This window comes from Poecilia reticulata, chromosome 9, assembly GCF_904066995.2.
Source record: "Poecilia reticulata chromosome 9, P_reticulata-male-v2, whole genome shotgun sequence".
NCBI lineage: Eukaryota > Metazoa > Chordata > Actinopteri > Cyprinodontiformes > Poeciliidae > Poecilia > Poecilia reticulata.
The window spans coordinates 33,847,106-33,864,089 of NC_088838.1; the positions used below are offsets into that span (position 1 = coordinate 33,847,106).

The window sequence follows — 16,984 nt, forward strand, 5'->3', positions numbered from 1 at the left end:
CCTCTGCTGCTCTGCAGTGAGAGCTTTGACTGGCAGACCGACCCCCCAGGTCAGGTCTGCAGTTAACAGTTAACTTTCTTGTTACACAGAGCAACATCCATCCATCCATCCATCCATCCATCCATCCATCCATCCATCCATCCATCCATCATCCATCCATCCATCCATCCATCCATCCATCCATCCATCATCCATCCATCCATCCATCCATCCATCCATCCATCCATCCATCCATCCATCCATCCATCCATCCATCCATCATCCATCCATCCATCCATCCATCCATCCATCCATCCATCCATCCATCCATCCATCCATCCATCCATCCATCCATCATCCATCCATCCATCCATCCATCCATCCATCCATCCATCCATCCATCCATCCATCCATCCATCCATCATCCATCCATCCATCCATCCATCCATCCATCCATCCATCCATCCATTTTCTTTACACCCTTGTCCCTCAGTGGGGTCAGGAGGTGCTGCTGCCTCTCCAGCTGGCGTTCCAGGTGAGAGGCGGGGTCACCTGGACAGGTCGCCAGTCTGTCGCAGGGCAACACAGAGACACACAACCATGCACACACACTCACACACACTCACTCACACTCACTCACACACACTCACACACACACTCACTCACACACTCACTCACACACACTCACACACACACACACTCACACACACTCACACTCACACTCACTCACACACACACACACACACACACACACACTCACTCACTCACACACACACACACACACACACACACACACACACACACACACACACACACACACACACACACACACACTCACACCTAGGGACAATTTAGACAGACCATTCAACCTGACAGTCATGCTTTTGGACTGTGGGAGGAAACCGGAGTACCTGGAGAAAACCCACCATGCACAGGGAGAACATGGAGACTCCATGCAGAAAGACCAGGGAATCGAACCCAGAACCTTCTTGCTGCAAGGCAACAGCTCTACCACTGTGCAGCCCCACACGGAGCAACATCTAAAACAAAACTTAATTAGCAGGTTGGGTTGTTTGCAGATCAGTAATCGGAGATCAACTGCAATCGGTGCTGCAGCCCTACTCCAAACTATGCAAACGGCTAATTTGCATTTCCTTTTATTCTTCTTTTTTTGTGACATTTTAAAAGTTCACATGACAATTGGATGGAAACATGGCTGCTGATTACAATCAGTTAATGAATGCGTTTGATTAGCAGCAGCTGCTGCATCCAGTGCAGATGCAAGCAGGAATGACGGACTGAAATCTGTTGTCTCCGTTTCCACACTTATAAAAATCCTGCTGGTGGAGATGAACACAGTGAAACGGTTTAAACCGCGTCAGCTCAGCCTGATCCGGGGTGTTAAACCGACGACCACTGCTCCGGTTCGCAGGACAGAAACTCGTTTTTTCTCTATTGCTGCAAAGATGATTAAAGGTGTAAGTTGTCTCGGAGGGTTTCAGCCGCTGTTCGGTGATGAGCTTTACTAAAAAACACTCTCCGCTCTGCATCCAAACCGTTTTATAAACTGAGAGCCGCTGAGTGGGAAACGTGACGGTGCCTCCCTCGCTCTCCTGAAACCTTTCAATTATTGCTCCTGTATGTAAGTGATAGTTGTCATGGCAATTACAGCTTAATCTCCAAAAGTGGGGACTAAATTGCTTTTTTCATTTCGACTCGGCGGAGGCCGAATGCAGTTTCATAACGTAGCTCAATGAAATAAAGCTCCTTTTTTTTCTTGTTGATTCATTTTCTGAAGTAAGTGAAAAAGATTAAATATAATCAGACAAACGTCTATAGAAAATGTGTTTCTAAACCACCGTCACTCTGTTAAATAAAGGCCCAAAAGCAGGAAATGTGGCAGGAATATCAAAGAAATAGCTGGAGGTTTCAGCAGCAACTGTAAAAAAAAACATTTACAAACATCACAGGAAACCTGAGATATCTTCTTCTTAAAAAATCTAAACTCTGAATTTGCTCTGGATTATTTAACACCATCCGGTTCTGGGAAAAAGTGCAGCGACGACTGCATGAAAGGGTCGTTACGGATGCAGAGCCGCGGCATCAGCAGACAGGTTCCTGATATAAATAACAGCACGTACTGGAAACGTGTGGAAAAGCAGCGTTAAGATGCAAAGCGCAGCAGCGAACAGCATCAAAAGACTTCAAGGTAAACGGGGAACGCTGTGTGAATACCAAACGACTCAAAGACGGAGATAATGGTGGATTTTGCAGATTCTTTCATGTTTATCAAATAAAAACAGGCTTTGTGCAGGAAAAAAACAGTTTGTGCTTAACGTCAGGGTGAAGTGGTTCACTTTGAGTTGGAATCTGATTTCAGCTCATTCCTGGTTAAAATATGAAGTGCCCTCCGTTTGCACCCCAAATGCTCATCATTTTAAAATGTTCAGCCGACGTTGTGTTTTTGTTTTTCCAGTTCAAACACAACATAAAACCCACCCAACTAAAACATGTATAGATTTAAATGATGTCCTCTATGACATTGACTGCATTTTAAGACTTTCCACTGTGTTTTTGGCTGTTGTTCCTAATATTCTGACCAAAAGCAGATCCCATTGCAACAAACTCTTTGAACATAACAAGACTTGTGTGTTTTGTGGCATTATTTAAATCACAGTGTTGTACTGGGATCTCTGTTTTACAACACTACTACATAGTGACCTTGATGAACCAATGACTGGACATTGATGACGTTACGTTTGAGAGATTCCAGACATTTGGGGTTCTTGTTGGTGGAGGAGGCGGCCCCTACACAATGATAGGGGAAATGCTGCACACATATACAACCCTTGTTCATCACAGTAGGGCTGACAAGGTTCAGCTCCACTGTGATGCTAAGCTTTGGTTCAATGTGCCTTAGGGAAAGGTTTCTACTAGTGAGGCCTGCGGTAGCCACTGGGGACGGCTGTTGTGTTGGGTCTAATCTTATCAATCCATCTGCTTTCTCTCTGTCTCTCCAGGTTTTGCGAGTCTCCCTGCAGTGATCCAGAATTCCCCGGCGGCCGCGGACGAGGGAAAAGGATGAGGATGGGCATGTCTGAGCGGCCCTGCATAGAGCCGTCCCATGCCACTAAAGTCAGAGGTCTTCCACACCACCGGAGCCGAGGAGGCGGCGTAGCAGGATCCATCCACAGCAAAGGACGGAGGGGCAGCCTGAACCTCATCAACAGCAACGGCAGAGCACCTCCTTCCTTCTTCACGGTTGATGATGTTAAAGCCACCAACGTAACCTCCTCTATCCCTGCCGGGAAGCGAAAGAACAAACCACCAGCCGACTTGGACCTTAGTCTCGTTTCCTCGGACGACATTAAAAACGGGAATGGGAAGAGGATCCGAGCGAAATCCCGGAGTGCCCCTTCGACGCCTTTGGGCAAATCAGACCCATCTTTCATGGATCCAGGAGGAGGCTGTGCTTCCTCTCCTCCCCCGCCCATTCTCATCGACTGCCCTCATCCAAACTGCACTAAACGCTACAAGCACATCAACGGCCTGCGCTACCACCAGACACACGCACACCTGGAGGCGGAGGAGCAGAGGAAGCCTGAGCTGGGTCCCTCAAAGGACGGAGACAGTGAGGATCGACTATCAGACTGTGAGGACAACATCAGCAACTTGACGTACGAGCCCCCAGAGAACAGCACAAACACTCACAGCTCCTCCAAGAAACCCACTCCTCTCTACAAGGTGACTACGGTGGGGTCACCTAAGAACAGACGGTTACTTCTCAGCACGGACCACAGTCCTTCCGCCAACTCCAAAACCAGAAGAACCTCACTCCTGAAAGACGGTCTGATTGATGACCTCAGCAATCTGCCTATCATTTCCAACATGACTGTGGTTTTAGAGAACTGCATGATCCCAGACAGAAGCACGTCTGTAGAGATGCCAAAACTGGAAGCAGAAGGACTGATTGATAAAAAGGGAGGAGCATCTGATAAAGGTAAGAAAGCCAATGGGAAGGTGGAAAAACTGTCCAAGTCCAGGACTAACCGTCCAATCGCTCCTGCTCCTGCTCCACCGAAGCTGATTGCCATACCCAACACGACATATCCGACCAGCACAGCTGATGTTGCTCCCCCACAACAGTCGTCCCCAGTGGCTGCCATTGGCCTCACTAGTAAAAACCTTTCCTTAAAACCCATTAAACCAAAGCTTAGCATCGTAGTGGAGCCAAACCTCGTCAAAGCCACAATGGTCACTTGCAAAGAGACCAGGAAAAAGGAAAAACGGAAGATAAAGGACAAACATAACAAAGAACCAGCAAACAGAACTCCCAATGGTGACAGTACTGTGATCAAAGTGGAAGAGGTTGGAATTGGACCTAAAGGTGGCGTTAAGGAAATATCTGGAAGCCTTCTGAAGGAGCACCTTAGCAAACAGGATGTAATGAACGGACTCTCAGAGAGCCAAGAGAGCAGGATGGCCAGCATCCGTGCAGAGGCTGATAAGGTCTACACTTTCACAGACAATGCCCCCAGTCCGTCTATCGGTGGTTCATCGAGACTCGATTCAAGTCTAGCAGCAGACGGAGGCAGTAAGAACGACAGCCCTGCCTACTCTGATATCTCAGACGCCGGGGATGATGGAGGGTCTTCTGAGTGTCGCTCAGATGGACTCAGGTCCAAGTCCAGCTCCTCGTCTTCCTCCGAGGTGAGCTCCAATAGCAACTATGCTAACTCTAGTAAAACCCCTCCCACAGCTTTGAAGGAGCCCCAGTCCCCATACTTTCATGGCTATGATCCCTACTACCTGCAAGGGTACATGCAGCCGGACAGGCAGAGCAGCGGGGCCGTTGCTTTCCATAAAAACTCTCCTCACGACAGCAAAGGGAAAGACAGGAAAGAGGACATTAAAGACGACGACAAAAATTCCTCCCACGAGTTCTCAGATCCTAAGAAAGGTGACGGGCCTCCTCAGTCTCAGCTCCAGCTGGCGATGAGTCAGACCCAGACGGCTTTGGCCCAGTCCCTGTACTATGGCCAGTACTCGAGAGGTCTGTACATGGACCAGAAACTTCTACTGGCTTCCAAATGCTGTGACCAGACCCTCACTGCCAAGCACAGGGGACAAGGGTTGAGGGACACTGAGGATGTTAAACATATGGTTGGGGTTTCAGCCAGTGGGGCCTTGCTAGGTAAAGGCCCGGATGGTGCTAAAGGTTGCTGTTCCAAACCGGTGCTTTCCTATGTGGAGATGAGTGAAAGGGGAGAAAGGGGGCAGAGTCTGGGCGTAAAGGTGGTGCACAGTGGCATAGTGGACCAGCACCAGGTCTCAGTGAAAGACTGTGATGACATCAAGTCACCGTCCTCTTCCTCCTCTTCTTCATCCCTCCACAATCCAAACAGTCAGACAGATCTGGACTCAAATGTTTCGTTTTCCAGTGTAAGTTTCTCCCTCTGTTTATAACCCGCCGCCGCCGCTGATGGTGTTGTTGGTGTGCTTTCCTGACTGCTGTTGAGTGTCACAAAGAGATTAACCTCACATTGTGTACAATAGGTGCTAATATCAAGGACCATGGGGCTTCTGTGCTGCTATATCTCTACTCTGACATACTACTTCAGTTGTTTCCAATGCAAATGTCTTTTAACGTTTAGAGTGAGATTTATTGGAGGAAATGTGTTTTTTCCAACTTTAGCTGTAAAGGAACAAAAAGCTTGTGCAGTTTTCGTACCAGTGTCATCCCTTTAGCCGAGCCGTGTTGAAGAGGTTGCTTGTTTTTCCTCCAAATTGCTCTAAACTCTTCACTTAATCATGTGTGAGACGCCACTCTCTGCCTCACATCTCACTGCTGAATGGCCGCCTGCTGTTGAAACGTCGTCATCCTTCATCAACATCCCATCCAGAGCCAGTGATAGATGGTCTGTCTATGGCTCTGTTCACTCAACTACAGTGTTTCCTCTATAGTCATTCAGCAGCGGTGGGCCACCGTTGAGAGAAATTGTCAAATGAACAGATGAAAGTCATAAATTAACCTTCGCTTGTCCTTAAAAAGCACTAAAGAGACAATTTGCCGATGCTTAAATAGAACGGTATGTAAGTTTAGCCCTCGCACCTGGCAATGTAAGCAGGACCGAGACGTGGACTGAAGTCGAGCCGACCCGAAAAATGGCTGCCACCCACCTCTGTTAACAAAGAATTATAGGGGAAACACTGAACCAGCACCAACACTTGTCCCCATCAATCTAGTCCCCAGACGGCCCCGCCTGGGCGCACCGCCTCGCGCTCAGCAAATATTCAGAGCTTCAGAGTCAGCACGGGGAGAATGTCGAGGAGGGGGAAGCGGGCAGTGGGAAGGAGTGGGGCGCTACCGTGGAGCCTGCTGGGGCCAAGATGACCTCGGGTGGCGTAGATGCTAAAAAACCCAGAGCTCACGGGCTCCAGGACTTCCCGCCCGTCACTGACGCGGAGGATTCAGACCGACAGGAGGGGCTGGAGGACCAGGAACCCACTGGAGGGCTGTCAGAGGAGTCTCACAATGCCAGGGCGGCAGTGTCTCCTCCCATGACCCCCCAGCAGCCCTACATCCAGTACCAGCACGCCTCCTACTCTCCCTACCTGGCGATGTGTGAGGGCAGCGGGGGCTCCTACAGGGGGGTTTCCCCAACGCTGGTCCACAACTACCCAGGTAACAGACAGACATCAGCTGCCTGCATGTTTAGACTAAATGTACTCAGAAACGTAATGTAACATCTCATCCCTACGATATGAAGCCAAAGGGAAAATACCTGCATTTTATCCAGTGGCCAGTAGAGGGCAATGATGAAAAATGATGCACTGCTTAAAGGGGCAGTATTATGTGTTTCCAGGCACCTTGTGCCATTTTATACTACTGTTAAACTATGTTGTACCATAGTTATGTAAAAATGCTGTCAAATATGACTTCCTAAAGTAACGCATTGAAACTGGGCCTCTGTCTCTTTAAAATCTCCTGCTGTTTCTGAAGCTCCGCCTTCAGGAAGTCATCAACATGGCTGCTCTATTAAAAATAACACGTCTAGTTTTAATAATAATAGTAAATATTTTGGCTAAATTTGAATTGATTTTAATCACAATTCAAACTGTTATACATCCCTGTGACGTAGCAAGAATGCTTTAATTTAACCGTAGTATTGTTGACTTTAATCTTTAATTTTAAATAATCTTTGTACCAACCAAAGTCAGTGTTTTGTATATTTTTCTGTAGGTTTTGTTTGGATGCTTTCAACACACTGATCGGTTTTTTCCACAGTTCTGTGTGTCTAAGCCTGTCAATAAGCAATAAATCAATTAATCACATAATAAATTAAAACAATATAATTAATTTCCATTTGCATGATTTATTGTTTTTCTCTTTTCTTCTCTGTAAAAAAGTCTTCAGTCTGGTGTTTTGGTTTCAACTAGTCTTTTTTTTAAGGACAGTTTTGTTTACAGAGACGTCATAATTCATTTTATTTGTTGTTTCTTTTGTTTTGTTTATTTATTTAAGCTAAAAACCAGTTCCAGAGTTAAATGCTCATTAGAATTTAAAGTTTGCTTGTATTGTTGCATTATTATGTCTTAGAGTTTCAAAACAGCGATATTATAATTTATCGCAGAAACTTCTGGGAAAATTTATCGTCCAGCTAAATGTGTCACTGTGACGGGAACATTTGCTCCTGTGTTTCGTTCTCCAGGTTTCCACTATCCTCTGTATGGAAAGACGGCAGGCAGAGAGGAGTCGGAGGTGACTCCGCCCGGCAGAGGAGAACCGGCCAGCGGCAAGCTGATCGGCGACTCTTCGTCGTCGTCGTCCTCCTCCTCCTCTTCCTCCGTGGAGCTGCTGCAGCAGCCCAGCCATCACTTCCATGGAAAATCCCCTGCTGTGAGAAAACGCTCGCTTCCTTCACGGCCACACTCACACTGCGCCGCTCCTCTGATGATTGTTTTTCCCTCACATGTTGGCTCTGATGGTTACTCTGACAGAAACTCCCACAGCGAAGGATAAAAAGAAAGACAAACACGACAGGAAGCAGATGTTTTATCTGTTCTTGAAAAAGTTAATTCTAACTTCAAGCAATTAGGTTGACATTTTCTGCATAAGCACCAGGCATGATTAAGCATATGCCTGGCATTAAGCATCTTTAATTTCAAACATAAACTCTTCGTCCATGAAGAGCCTCTGGGCAGCTGGATTAATTTCACGTTTTTAAAAATGCTGTGGTTCTTATCAGAAATTATATGGATATACATTTGGATGGACAATCTGTGTTACATAAAGTAAAAACCACCAGAGATGCAGAAGCAGTGATTGTAAGCTAACAGTGGTGGCTAATGCGCTAATAGCAAAGCTAACTGCTCGTTTTGTCGTTATTGCTAACTTTGCTAAACACATTTTTCTGGACAGATTCTAAATTACTTGACAGTTTTAACAAATATGTAAAAAAAACAACATTTATTTGTAAATGTTACATACATTTATAACTTAACATGATGATTCTTCTCCAGCTTGACTCAACGAATCGCTGTAGGTTTAGAACCGGTTCCAGTTCTGATTGTTGTTTGTGAGCTCAGAGACTTTAACCTTTGACCCGAAGTGACTCAGAAAAGCCAGAACAAGCCGAGCGTCTGTCTGTTTTCTGCCCAGCCCGGTGAGAAGGGTTCGCCTGAGGAAGACAGAGACGTCGAACGGGAGAGGAACCACTTGTCGTTTGCTCGACACCTCCACACACACCATCACACACACCTGGGTATGAGCTACAACCTGATGTCCGGGCAGTTTGATATCTACCAAGGTACAGAGCTGCTGCTTCTTCTGACCCGGTCACACATTTTAAAATTCAAAAGCATCTTTTATTAATCCAAAAGGGAAATAAAAAAGTGACAGAAACACAGTTCTGCTTTTTTTTGGGCTAATTCCTAAGATAAAAAAAGCATAAAAAATGTGAACAAATCCTGTTCAATGAAGAAACTTTGTGGTTAACCTGATCTTTTTATTTAAAAGTTGCTGCGTAATATTGTTTTTTAATTCAATTTTGTTTTATTATAGTAATTAAGACTCAGAATCTCCAAATGTTCTGCAGCGAAAACATCTAGTCTGGATAAGATGCGATTTGGGATCAAATTAATATCCTGATATCTACTGTGATCTTTGCCGATAACGATATATATCATGATCTGTCTTAGTGATAAAACTTACAACAGAAATGAAAAAAAAATACACACCAATTAAGTGGAATGTATTTGAATGTTAAAACATTTTTAGGTCGTTTTGATGGATGTTATTTGTATGTAATGTTTTCAGCTGTTTCCCTACGGAAGAGGATTAGGGCCACTGGGAAAAAAAAACAGTTCTGACTTTAATCTCAAAATTCTGACTTCTGAGATTAAAGTCAGAATTCTGACTTTAATCTCAGAATTCTGAGTTTAAAGTCAGAATTCTGAGTTTAAAGTCAGAATTCTGAGAAAAAAAGTCAGAATTCTGAGTTTAAAGTCAGAATTCTGAGTTTAAAGTCAGAATTCTGAGAAAAAAAGTCAGAATTCTGAGTTTAAAGTCAGAATTCTGAGTTTAAAGTCAGAATTCTGAGAAAAAAAGTCAGAATTCTGAGTTTAAAGTCAGAATTCTGAGTTTAAAGTCAGAATTCTGAGTTTAAAGTCAGAATTCTGAGTTTAAAGTCAGAATTCTGAGTTTAAAGTCAGAATTCTGAGTTTAAAGTCAGAATTCTGAGTTTAAAGTCAGAATTCTGAGTTTAAAGTCAGAATTCTGAGTTTAAAGTCAGAATTCTGAGTTTAAAGTCAGAATTCTGAGTTTAAAGTCAGAATTCTGAGTTTAAAGTCAGAATTCTGAGTTTAAAGTCAGAATTCTGAGAAAAAAAGTCAGAATTCTGAGTTTAAAGTCAGAATTCTGAGTTTAAAGTCAGAATTCTGAGAAAAAAAGTCAGAATTCTGAGTTTAAAGTCAGAATTCTGAGAAAAAAAGTCAGAATTCTGAGTTTAAAGTCAGAATTCTGAGTTTAAAGTCAGAATTCTGAGAAAAAAAGTCAGAATTCTGAGTTTAAAGTCAGAATTCTGAGTTTAAAGTCAGAATTCTGAGTTTAAAGTCAGAATTCTGAGTTTAAAGTCAGAATTCTGAGTTTAAAGTCAGAATTCTGAGAAAAAAAGTCAGAATTCTGAGTTTAAAGTCAGAATTCTGAGTTTAAAGTCAGAATTCTGAGATTAAAGTCAGAATTCTGAGATTAAAGTCAGAACTGTTTTTTTTTTTTTTTCCAGTGGCCCTAATCCTCTTCCGTAGTTTCCCATTAGACCAGGGGTCCCCAAACTTTTTCCTGTGAGGCCACATAACTTTTCCCTTCTCTGGTTGGGGGGCGGAGTCAGTTTGTAACAGAACAAGTGTTTCACGTTTATGTGTGGGGGTTTGAAGGTTGAAACTGTTCAGCGCGGGAGGGGGGAAAGGAGTGGGGGCGCGTTTCTCGATTGATTTTTACCCAGAAAGCACATGGGCAAAAACCGTTAGTGAAACGGTCACTGGGACTGACTAGTATATATTCCATTGAGGGAAAGTAACATAAAGGCTCGTTTTGAAGTATAAGCTGCTACTTACAGTGAGGCGTTCATAACAAACACGTGTTCATCTGCTCTACCGCTCTGTGACAATCGTACTGATTATATAACATAAAAGTCTAGCAGTTCCCTAAAAGTCCAACAGATGGCAGCAATGCGCCATGCAAAACAAAACACCCACAGTTTGCAGGACACACCTCCTGCTACAGAGCTCCCTGGTGGTCGAAGAAATTTCCACATATAAACCAGAAAACACAATATATGAAAAAAAAATCTGAATGCTGTCTGGTATTGACCAAATGCGGCGGCCGGCCCGCGGGCCGTAGTTTGGGGACCACTGCATTAGACTATAAATCTCAATGGCCTGTCACAATGATAAATTTTACTGGGCGATAAATGATCCCAGAAGTTATCGCGATGAACGATATTACTGTTTTGAGACTAAAATAATAATGGCGTAATAATAATAATGCACATTCATTCTCAAAGATTAATAAAATGTATCTACTAATGAACATTTAACACTAAAACTGGAAAAATACACAAAATAAATAAACAAAACAACAGAAATAATAACAAATTTGTCCTTTAAATAAAGATCTAGTTGAGACTAAAGCATCAAACTGAAGGTTTTCATCGTCCAGTTTTTGGTAGAAAGAGAAAAACAGTCATGAAAGTAGAAATGAGCTCATTTTAATGCATCATGCGATGATTATTGATTATTGATTACTGTGTCAGGCCTGCTAAGTTTTATTTCAGGATGTTTCATGTTGTGGTAAATGTCAGAAGTTCTTGTTGTTCATGCTTTATGTTTTGCAGGTCTGAGCTCCAGGTCGCTGGTCTCCAGCCAGCAGGTGTCGGGTCGTTCCTCAGCAGGTGAGACGGAACCAGGAAAACTGGAAAACTTCAAAACATGACGTGTTTCCAAGGCTGGAAAACTGATGACACAGCACATGTTGCATAACTATTCACCATACTGTCAAAAAAACACACTGCAGTGTCAAAACTAAAGACAGCAACAGACACATTTTTATTTTTCCATGTTTAAACCATGACATAAAACATGTAAATGGATTATTTTAAGATGCTCTGCTGGATGAAACTGCTCTTCTAGATTTAAAAGCAAACAGAGAGTAAATGATGTGGATTAATTAATCTGTTAACCTTTTCCTCTCTGGAGGAAATCACCTTCTGAGTAAAAGAGCCTCCGTCTGCAGAGTTTTCTGTTTGAAAGTGTAAAATAAAGCTGCCAGGCGGCTCCAGAGCTCAATGTGACGATTATGTAATCCTGCAGCGACTGCAGCTACCTGGACATGGTGGAGATGCAACAAAAAAAATCTTGTAAACTAAATATTTTCACCGTACGCGTTGTACGTTTTGTCAATACTTTAGATTAAAATGCGGTTAGTTGCAGGTTCTACAATTAATGAAAAATCAACTGGGTTTTCTGAAGTATGTGTTTAAAATAAAACATCCAAATATAATTTAGTTTCTCTCTTTAATTGCAAACTCTATGTCAATAACCTCGGTATAAAAATAAATCTAACACTTGGGAGACGCAATCAGAAGAGTAATTATCACTGCAGCTGCTGCAGTTTCAGAGAAACGGATGTGAAATTTGTTTTTATTATTCATTATATCAGTGTTTTAGAAACTATCTTAAATTTTTCACCCAGTTATAATAAATCAACAAGAAATTGTTACATTTGATTCAAATTGAAGTGTATTTTTAAAAAAATCAACTAAATTTGACGTCTGACCTGCAGACCTGGGATGTAAAGTCAAATACTCAAATCCTTTCTGTCAGCGTCTAGCCAAGAAGTTGGTAACTGTTTCGTTTCCATGGATACCAACAAATAGCAGATTTCAATCGAGACTTCAGAATTAATTTTATTTGTTTCTGTTTTGTTCATTTATTTTGCATATTTTGTCTCAACTAAAAGTTTCAGTGTTAAGTTTAGAATTTAAAGTTTATAGATCTTTCAGAATCTGTTTTTTCTTTATTTTATTACTTAACAATAATCTCAAAACAACAATATTATCGTTAATCGCGATAACAAACCTATCATCCAGTAAAATGAGTTGTCTTGACGGGCCTACCCGCCACTAGTTTTTGCACTTTGATTCGAGGGTTATGCGTATTTTCTCTTAAAGAAATGTTTGGTGTGTCATCACGTCAGATCAGGAGATTCTCTAAAGTCAGGAGGAATAAGAGCAGAAACCCTCACAGCTTCATCGAGCGCGTTTCTTCTCTCCCAGAAGGTTTTTCCCGCTGAACGTAACTCTGACTGGTTTCTCTCTGAAGTCAAGCAGAACTGAATGTTCCAAACAGCTAAACATCTTTATTTTGTCTCTTTTTTCCTCCTCCACAGACGGCGAAGGGAAGAAGTAGAACCATGTGACCGCGTCTCACATGAGGGATTTATCAGACATCAGTTCCTTGGTGTGGAATAAGCTTCGCCTCGCTGAGAGGCAGGGAACAAACAAACAGAGAAACCTCTTTCATTTCGTACCGATGACATCCACCGGTTTTATAACGGAGGAGCAGATGAAGCGGCGGGGGACAGATCGCAGGAATGAGACGTTCTTTTTTCTTCTTTTTTCTGTTTTTTTTAAAAAGCGGGACTTCTTGTAAAAAAGCGAAATGTCATCGAATTGAAATGTTGTGTATAAGATGACATCCTAGAGCCCCGTGCACTCAGCTTTACCTCTGCTGTTGTGTTTAACTTTATAAAATGCACATTTATTGTAGTGTAATATAATGACGATATGACTGAATGTAAAGGTAATAACTCAAACTCACTGTTCTTTTTTTTTAAAGCCCCGTTGGGACAAAAACAGCATTAGGAAGCTAAAAGTGTATAATTATTGTTCTCATTCTGATTATTGAAGTGGTCCTCCCTCCTTCATAGTGCTGACGCTACATTTGTAAACCTAACCTGTACTTGAGTGTAACCATGTTGATTGTATTGTCTTTATGTGGGAGTAAAACCTTCACTTCGACCTACCCAGTGCCATTTACCAACCCCAGTGGTGTAAATATATTCTGTACAGATTTATGGCGGAGCACCGACATGCTCACTCTGTTGATCGCCATGCGGGATGCAGGCGAACCCAACAGGAAGTAGAATCACTCGCCTGTTTATTTCCCTCATCGGCTCAGTTTCTGTTACACATTTTATCAAAAGTTTTTGTTTCAAGCAAAACCTCATGTTTACACACACTTTTTCACAATCAAGTTCAGGTGAAAAAGCATTTAATCTGAAAGAAAATTTAATTTTGTACTGAATTATCAAAACATCAGATATCAAATTTAAGTTGTTTTTAAAAAAAAATTGTGCTTTGATGCATAGTAGTCCAAATTTAAGCTAACATCATAAAACGTTTCAACTGCTAGCCTGAGAGCTAGCTGTTCTTGCTAATATGACATGGATGTGATGATGTTTGCTGAAATAAATGTTGGTTTAGCTGAAAGATAAAGGAACAACGTATTTGTTATCTAAATTAAAATGAAGTCAGCAATATTTTTAGGAGAAGTTGGGGTGGATTGTTTCAAAATCTACAGGTCTCACTGGCAGAGCTATATTAGCTCACCTGTTAGCATAGCTGGGAGCATCTTAGCTGTGCGATTTTTGGCGACAACATTAAAATATGTTAAAATAATAATAGAAACTATACATTTTATTCATCATATTTATTTAAATGTTTGTTTTTATGTTGGTAACACTGAACGAAACAAAAGGAGTAATTAGATTTGGCTAGCTATTAGCTTGCAAGCCAAATCAGTTCGCTAACACAAGTAGATCACGTTAGACTGTATATTTTCAAAAGAACATTTAAATTTTATGGGAGGTTGACAGTTTGATATTTAGGTGTTTTCTGCAGCTAAAACTAATCATGAAGGAAAAATATCAACAGCTAATTAAGGCTAGTTATGCTACATACAGTAAATTAGCCATAACAATACAGATTAGCAGATGCTAATTACGGTTACACCTTATTTCTCTTTGATTTAAACAAAACGGCATTATTTCAACTAAATATAAAACAACATTCCCATTTTGCGGTCAGTGTTTTAAGAAATTTAATGTTTTGTGATAAATGTTATGAAGAGGATTACATTTATTTAATTAGGTTAGATTCAGTTTACACAGTGCCAAATCACAATAAATGTTGTCTTATGGTACTTTATATAAAAACCAACAGGCCCAATTAAAATCTAATTACTTTTATCTCAGTTGCACTTTTGTTCATGTTTGTTTCAAAACAATCCTGTTCCAAAAGGTCAGATTGCCATTTTTATTAGTTATTAAACTTTCTTCACAACATGTTAAATGATGATAATAATAAAATTAGATTAGATAGATCAAGACAGGCAACAGTTTCCCTTTATCAATTAAAACATTTTAATTTGTAAACTAGTTTGTCTTAATTTTGATCTTTTTTTAATCTAAATTAGTTTTTGTTGTTTCATTTCTTCCTGGCATTGCATGCTGTGTTTTTAGTATCACTGATGTGGACAAAATGTAGCCCAAAACATTAAGTTTTAACCTCAGTATAAAGTTTATTAAAAAACTAAAGTCAGTGTTAAACTGATATGTTTACAAACAGATCAGGGCATTTTTCTTTAGGTAAACTAGGAATTATTTTGACCAAAAACCAAAAATGTCACTTTGTTGTTTGTTACAAGACAGAGTTTAATGCTTCGATATCTTGTTCCTATAAATGTGTAAATTGTTTGTTAGAACATTTACATGCAGCAGGACTGTATTTTTCCAGCTCATGAAGAAAAGTTTTTAAAAACACGTTATTTTGATTTTTTTTTTTTTCTTGGTTGCAGCCTAGCCTGAGCAGGTTTGGAGATGCTTTATTTTCTTTATTAAGTGATAATTAGCATGTTATAGAAAATAATGACTAACTTAATATCTGATGATGGTAAATGGATGCACAAAGTAACTATGGTACACATTTGTGTCGTTAATGAGTGTGGTGGATGTTTTGCCCGTTTTCTGCTCCCAGCAGAGCCTCTGATAAACACAATCAGCTTTTACCTCTGGTGTTGTAACACTGCCAAACCTTCAGCATTATTTTATCTGACCAAGTTGGTCTACAATTATTTTGCTTAAAAAAAGCCTAAATAACTGGATGGTCATAAATCTTGTCATTTAAAGCGTCTGGATCAAACTCTTTATTAAATATTTGGCCGGCAGCTGGTTTGCAACTCCTGCTGGACGACTGTAAACACAACGTTAGCTCGCTGACAGCTCACTGTTTCTGCAGCACTTTGGTCCTTGTGGATCTCCAAACTCGAGGGACATACCGAATGTTACTTTAAACTAACATTTAAAAAATTAAGCTCATGCATTTATAAATAGAAACAACGTAAAAACAGCAGAACAAGGCTGAGAACAAGCAGCCCCAGCTTTTCTATCAGCGGCTCTGCCTCACCAACACAACAACATACCTTCATAGTTTCAGTGCTCATTTTATTACTTGAATTTAGCGTGATGGACTCTGTTTACAAACTTCAATCTACTTTTTGGAGACACTGTTGTTGTCTCATAGAGGCTGCTTGTTATGTTCAGTTCATCCGCCTGGTTTAACCAGTAAAAAACGCTCAGAAACTGTATAAACATAAGTCCTGCTGTTGCTTTTTTATACTGTATATGCCTTAATTCATATGGTTGGCAATCATGATTAAAGGATGTTTATATATATATACTGGTTTGTATTTATTTTCTTCAAATGTAAGTATTTACAGAACGAGCTACACTCTTAGAGGAAATAATTTCACCTGTTTTTATGTGTAGCAGCTGAAACAGGAAAATTAAAGCTTCGCTTTTATGCTCAGCTCTTTCTTAGCTGTTGTATTAAATGCATATATTTTATACATGTAATAAAAAAAATACAAAAAACAATGCAACAAAATATGCCACAGATATGCAGTATTTTTTTTTAGAAAAATACTTTAAGGAGAACCGTATTTTTATTTTTATTTGAGTAATATTATTATTAATTTTTCCACTCTGCTTGTGTGAAATTTCTGCATTTCAAACATATTTTGATCAAAAATGTTTCAGACACAAACTTATAATTTATGTCAGAGTGAGACTTCTTGTTTGTAGACAAGCTTTGTTATTCTAATATTTTTTTATTTGCTGACCCATTTGGAGGTGAAAATGGTAAATAAGTATTTTAAACTCAAATAAATATATGCAACACCTACTGTAAATATGCATTTAATAAGTTTTATCTTGAAAAAAAATATGTGTTTGATTTTTTTCTTTTGCGTGAATTTGTTGTTTTGTAATTGTTATTTTTGTTTTATTTTAGTCTTTTGAGGATAACTTTACATGAAGTGACTTTATATGCTTTTGTGTTTTCGATGTAAAGCATTAAATCAGTGACTGTATTTGAGTACCGTCGCCTTT

The 16,984-nt window shown here is 40.6% G+C and overlaps 1 protein-coding gene across 1 annotated transcript in view; it reads left to right on the forward strand.

Annotated features, from left to right (window-relative positions):
- znf608 (zinc finger protein 608) overlaps nt 1-16,270 on the forward strand; it is a 59,313-nt gene extending 43,043 nt beyond the window's left edge. Inside the window, exons 4-9 of the mRNA XM_008419502.3 lie at nt 3,000-5,421; nt 6,226-6,664; nt 7,692-7,879; nt 8,642-8,789; nt 11,373-11,429; nt 12,926-16,270. Coding sequence (XP_008417724.1) covers nt 3,000-5,421; nt 6,226-6,664; nt 7,692-7,879; nt 8,642-8,789; nt 11,373-11,429; nt 12,926-12,945 — 3,274 coding nt within the window. The 3' untranslated portion in view covers nt 12,946-16,270. The remainder of the gene's footprint in view (nt 1-2,999; nt 5,422-6,225; nt 6,665-7,691; nt 7,880-8,641; nt 8,790-11,372; nt 11,430-12,925) is intronic.
- Nucleotides 16,271-16,984: the final 714 nt, after the last annotated feature.